The 6,338-nt window shown below is 39.7% G+C and overlaps 1 protein-coding gene across 1 annotated transcript; it reads left to right on the plus strand.

Moving 5' to 3' along the window:
• Positions 1–1,035: 1,035 nt before the first annotated feature.
• On the plus strand, positions 1,036–5,656 carry LOC113971944 (cytochrome b-c1 complex subunit 7). Its single transcript, XM_027692501.1, has 4 exons — positions 1,036–1,103; positions 2,330–2,401; positions 4,083–4,249; positions 5,417–5,656. The coding sequence occupies exons 1-4, from the start codon at positions 1,085–1,087 to the stop codon at positions 5,492–5,494; spliced, it is 336 nt and encodes a 111-aa protein (XP_027548302.1). The 5' UTR covers positions 1,036–1,084; the 3' UTR covers positions 5,495–5,656.
• The last annotated feature ends 682 nt before the right edge of the window (positions 5,657–6,338 follow it).

Raw genomic sequence — 6,338 nt, forward strand, 5'->3', positions numbered from 1 at the left:
TGTGAAGCTCCTCATACAAAAAGGCATTTTTTCAACAGGTTACAATGGTGTTCCCTGGTGAAGCTGGCTGCTGAAATTAATATCCTAAAAGCTGTGCAGTGAAACCTGGTTTGAAATGTCACAAAAAAAAATCAGCAAACTGAATCAAGGCAAATTCCAGAAAGAAAATAAAACTGTTAGTGTCCCTGAAATCTAGAAGGATCTTTATGTAAGTTACTTTTTTCTTTCCCTTGTTGAGTTTTCCCCACACCCCAAAGAGATTTGTGAGGTTCTAATTTGTTTTGAATGCCTCAAACTTTGAGCTTTTACTTCCCTTGTTATTTTTAAATGTAAAAATGATCGCTGCCAGAGCTAAACCAATTTCTTTGAAATGTTAAAAGCATGTGCTTCTGCCAAAATAGCTTCCCAGAAACACTATGAAGAAAGGAAGCAAAAGATTTTATGGGAGTGCTGAAAGGGAAAAGGAGAGAGGATAGAAGAACTTTCTGAGCATCATGCAAAAAAACTCTGTGGCTCTAAGGTGAAGAAAGAATCTTTAGAAGAAATGTTTGGGCTAGAATTACCCAACTTCTTGTAGTCGGCTATTCTTGACAAGGGCTGGCAGCCTTGGATTGAACACGTTGATTTGCTGGGGCTCGCTGGCTACAACCCGGCAAAGACCATTCGCGGCCTGGTGCAGTCTGGACTGTGCTGTTTGCTTTCCTGACTAAAAATTGCCTGTTGCAGCCGTATTTCTAGACTAATCCCACATATTCATTTTATTTCTTTTAAAATGCAGTGATCCATTCCTGAAGGAACTGCTGGGAAGAGAGGCAGCTATATGTGCCTCAAAATGCAGAGCTGCTCACCGGGCAGCTGCGATACCTGAGCAGAGAGAGGTTTTTGCTTCTTCCTGTGATCGATCGGTACTTTGCTTACAGTGCTTTACAAAGCTAAATTTTATTTTCGTTATTTTTCGCTAAGAGTCATCCTGCGCGCACACATATTCCTCCACTCGGCGCATGCGCCGGTGGCGGGGCGGCATTGGCGGGCCCGCGCCCGCCCTTGCGAGTTACCCAGGAGGCCGCGCGGCGCCGAGGTCAAGATGGCGGTGAGGGCGTCTGGTGAGGAGGCGAGGGGCGCCGGGGTCGGGATCGGGGCCGCGGCCGCTCCGCCTGCGGCGCTGCGCTCAACCCGCACAACGCCGGGGAGCTAGGCGGCCCGCGACGGGGACAGGGAGGACCGGGGAGCCGATGTGCACCGTGTGCCCTTGACGGGGGCACAGCCTTGGCGGGCGGGTCTCCTTGCCGTCCCTCCCGTGGTAGTGGAGGGAGCCTGGCTCCGATACCGGGATTTTCTGGGTGCTCGGGAGCATTGGAGGAGCCTTTGGGCAGCTCCCGAGGGGCCTCGGGTGTCGCTGTCCTGCGCGGGTACCGACTGCTCGCACGGCTAGTGGAAGGTTATTCCTTCTCAGGCCCTAAAGCACGCAGGAGTCAGTAAATAACCGAATGGGATAGTGCGCTAATGACGCACTGGTATCACACGTAGCACTGTTTTTTGGGGGTGACTTGGTAAGACAGACGTCTTAAAAGTCACATAAGACAGCTTGCCCGGGCTGTATTGCCCATATAGTGCTGTACCCCTTGTTGCGTTACTTCAATGGTATTTGGTACAGCATCGTACATAATTATGTTTTAATGCACCTTTTCCATCCATAATCACATTTAATGAAAGATGAACGTGCTATATGTGGTGTGTTTGTATTTTTATGTTTTCTTTTTAAAACTTTTTTTTAATCTTTCTGTTGGGGGATACTTTTCAGTGTTGACTTGCTGGTTCACTTAGGCAGTTTCTTGATAAAGGAAGCTCTGGAATAGCACTCAAGTAACTGGAGAGGAGAGCAAAAGGTTAACAACATACTAATATACTGGCCTTGAAATCACATTAACCCACTGTTGTGGAACTTGGATAAATTATTTTAAAAGCATGGCGCTTTTGCCTTCTGCAGAACACTACTGTTTTGACTCATGTAATAGTTATGGAGTGTAGAAGTGCTGGTGCTGTTTTGGAACAATAGACCAATTCCTTGTTAAACTCTTAAAGCAGTCTCATATTGAAATTTCGTGAAACAGGTTGAACTGCAGTACATAATGAGAGTCCTTCTACCTTGTCAGTGTCAGTTAAGGGATGTTGAGAAGTAGAGAGGCCAAGTTGTATATGTTCAGATTCAAACTTGATGCAGCGTTATATTACTGCATATGAAGGAGACCAGCAAATTTTTGTGTACTGTCATAGGAATGTGTAATGTTTATTTTTGTCTTTCTCTGCAACTGATGATGGTCACGTTCAGTCGCAGGAGGTGGTCGCCTGATAGACAGCATTCGCAAGTGGTACTATAATCTAGCTGGGTTCAACAAGCTTGGTAAGTGTTGGATTGAATTTAACTGTGGTTCATAATTGGCATATGTACATGCAGTTTAGCTTAAGTCTTTTTGATCAAAATTAGCTACTACTTTTGAGGAGGAAAAAGGTTGGCAGTAGCTTCACTCATCGTGATTTCTATCTAGTAATGAATCAGTGACTTTTCTGTTATTTCTGTTTGCTCACGTTTTCAGTGAATTAACTTATAACACCTAAGGTCAAGCTGGAGCAGTTGAAAAAATTTTCACAGAGCTGTCCTGAAAGCTTGATTATTTACCTTTCCTCACCAAGTCACTTTCACCGGCCAATATCTTCTAACTCGAAGACTGCTCTTGAAGCTGGAGAGGTTCCCCCTGATAGCAGTCAGTCTGTCCACAATACTTCTGCAAAGTATCCAAATTGCAAAAGAGGTTTTAGTTAGTTCTGCCCATTGTGTCACCATGACTTCAGTTGGTGTCACCCTGGCCTGAACAGTGCTGGAATAGGTGCAAAACAGTGTTTCCTTAAGTAGAGGAGATTGTCTTGATGGTATTGTCTTCAGTTTGTTCAGAGTTGTTACCAAATTTGTTTCAGCCATTTAGATGGCAGAACTGTTCTTGAATGAGAATCTGAATATTCAGTCCTTGTAATTTACTGCTGACCACAATAAGTGCAAATCTTTTAAAGGAATTTAACATACCTGTCCTGGGGAAGCTAGAAAAAATAACTGCAAGACGACTGTAGAGGAATAAGCTTAGACCTTTCCTCCAGAGATGAAGTGTTTAGCACCTCTTTTTATGTCTGCCTGCTGAAATTCTTACTTCTGCTGCTCTTCTGGAAATGTGACTAAAAACTGAGAAACACCAAATTTAATGTAGTGATTAAAGTAGCAGCAGTGCTCCTTGTGCCTTTGAAATAGGTTATAAAATTGAATCCAAGAATATATGACTCAAAAGAGATTTGTTTTATTGTGAGACCAAAACCTTTGACCACAAGTCAGTAGGTATACTCTTGTAATCTGCATCAGTCTTGGAATGTTACAGAAGTAATATTTTGTCCTATTTTGCTAATACTGAACCTTAAAGCAGGGTTGGTTGAGTTTCAAGAACTCTTTGTTCCACAAATGGTGTGAGAGTGTTCTTGGCTTTGAGAAGACAGGGTGCTTCTCCCTGATTTAACTTCTGATTTGAAACTCATGCACAAACATAGAGCTTCAGATTTCCGTGGTTTAATATAATCACTGGAGATCTGGTCATTATGGATAGGGGAGTTTAGAGCATAATTCTTCAGTACTGAAGGAGTCACATCTATGGTCAACCAACTCTAATGGATTCAGAGCTCTTAAACCCTTTGCCTAGACAGTAGTCTTAAATATAGATATAAAAATAGATGAATGTAAGTCCACCCCTCAGATCCAGAAAAGTTACTGTTCTGTATGTATACTTTCTTATTAAACACACTGAATTAAATACTTATTTTCCCTATTTTTCTTAAAGAGAAGGAGTAAAAAAAAAAAGTAGGTAGAGTATGTGAAAGCTAGTGTTTAGAATTGCATGTTCTCTGTGAGCAATTAATAGTTCTCCTGGATTGGTTTTTCTTCATAATTTTGCATTGGAAGTGTTTTGCCCATGGTACTTAGAAACACCTGTGTCAATCCTAAATCTTGTTTAGGAATATTTATTCAGTGATACTTCTTGGTACAGGATTAATGCGAGATGATACATTGTATGAAGACGATGATGTAAAAGAAGCACTGAAGAGACTTCCAGAACATCTTTACAATGAAAGAATATTTCGCATAAAGCGAGCATTGGACTTGAGCTTGAAACATCAGATCCTTCCAAAAGACCAGTGGGTGAAGTATGAGGAGGTGCGTGAACAGAGCGTTTTCAAGGTGGAGGTCTTAAATGGCACTGCTGTGACTGATCTTTGGGATTGTCATTTGCTGAAGAGACGCATGCTTACATGTTCTTTACAATGAGTACATGAGTCAGTATCTCACAGAACACCTCTGGAAAACACAGCTTTTGATGGCTGTTTAGAAATCTCTGGTTTTTGGTAGAAATTACCAAATTTTTCTCACAATGACAGAAGCTCAAGCTGCAGCTCAGAATCATGCACATTGTGTTCAGACAAAATATTTCTTCTAATCTATTAGATAAAGAAATACTCTGTAAATAGCTTTGAAATTCTTACAAAAGGTCTCTTGCTTTTCTGATTAATATCTTAATCTTATAGAAAATCTCGAGCCAAAGGTTTTATTCACGAAGGTGCCAAGGAAGAATAAGGTAAAGGGAAATCTTGCACTAAAATAGGCATCATCTTATAATTTGAAAAACAAACTACACTTTCCTTTTCAGATCTAACTAATTTTTATTTTTGGAAGTAAATTGATTCACATACTTTGCATTACTGTCCACCTCAGATTTCTCCAGATTAGCAGGCTGAGAAGAATCTTATTGCTAAACTCTTGACTATAGGATAGTTAAGGGTATTAAGCAGAGGATTTTTCTTGTGGTCTTGCTGGCTGTATCTGGGTAACTGGTGCATCAAATAAACGGTTACATATTTCCTAAAGCAGCAGTTTGGTTTGTAAGTGTTAAACATGGTCAAAGTGTTCCACCAAATTCAAGTTTACAAGTTTCCACCAAATCCCAAGTTTTAGAAGTTAAGCTCAAAAAAAGATTCTCCAGAGTATTATAGTTGGACTTTAAACTAATTAAAGTGGATCTTGTACATTTGGGTATCTGCCAAAAGAACATTGCTTCTAAAGCTGTAGCTGGAAGCATTCCTTTGCTTGTTAATGTTGGTGAGGAATTAGGCATTAGTGGTTGCTGTAGTAGAAAACTTCTCAATGCAGACTTGGCAGATAAAAAGTTTACCTTTTCAGACTAAGTAAGGCTTGATTTTTTTTTTCCCTTGTTAGGTTGGTGTTTAGTCAAATCTGAGGAGGAATGAGAGACAAGTAGTCTGTAGGAATGACTTAAGATGTTTCTGGACCTCACTATAAATTTAAATATATTCTGTTCTTTTTTAGGATAACCATTATCTTGAACCATACCTAAAAGAAGTAATCCGTGAAAGACTTGAAAAGGAAGCATGGAATAAGAAGTAACTATTGAACTACTTCATGAAAATATCCACGTATTTCTGATATTTTTAAACATTTAGTTATAAAAGTCCACAGAGAGGCAATTGTGTGGCTGAAGAATACTATTTCAGCTTGTTCATTGAGTCTGTTCATCCAACTAAAATAAACATGTCAAAGTAAAAAATCTTGGATGAGTTCTTTTTGAATGTTAACAAGCTAATGTTCAGATCTTTCCTATGAACATATACATTACATATTAGTTTAGTGGTATGCAGTCTTCAGTCCAGCTTTTTGATTCTTACTCTTTTCATAGTACAGCTGTTTTCTGCAGTTGTAGGATTAGGTAAGAAACATTCAAGGCTGTTGTGCTAGTTGCTTTGTTAAATTAAAAAGGAGTTTGTATTTCATTTGTCGCTTCTCCCTGTCCATAACAATACTGGACCAGTGTTTGATGTTACAATGGTACTGTAAGACAGCAGAGTGTAATATCCTGTGCATCTGAGCACATACATATTAAAAAAATGGAAAATATAGATGATTCCTTAGTCATAAAATAGGAAATGTTTCACTAGCTTTTTATATCATATACACTGTTAATCCTTAAAAGACTATTTTCATATAAACTGTAATGACTGTCTCACTTCAGCTTCTTTAGATGTTTTATTCTTTAAAAGGGTAAAAGTGGTATTCTGATGTGCTTTCAAGAACACATTTAACTTTCCATGTATTTTTTTCATCACCTAAAGCATGCTGTAGTTTACAGTGTTTAGTACCCAGAAAGTACTGGCTCTTACTGGCTGAAGACCTTTAGTCTTCCATAGTGTGCTGGTTTAAAAGTTAACCAGCAAGGCAAAATGAACTCAATTCA

The sequence above is a fragment of the Neopelma chrysocephalum genome, unplaced genomic scaffold (genome assembly GCF_003984885.1).
Source record: "Neopelma chrysocephalum unplaced genomic scaffold, ASM398488v2 Primary Assembly neopelma1_86, whole genome shotgun sequence".
Taxonomy (NCBI): Eukaryota; Metazoa; Chordata; class Aves; order Passeriformes; family Pipridae; genus Neopelma; species Neopelma chrysocephalum.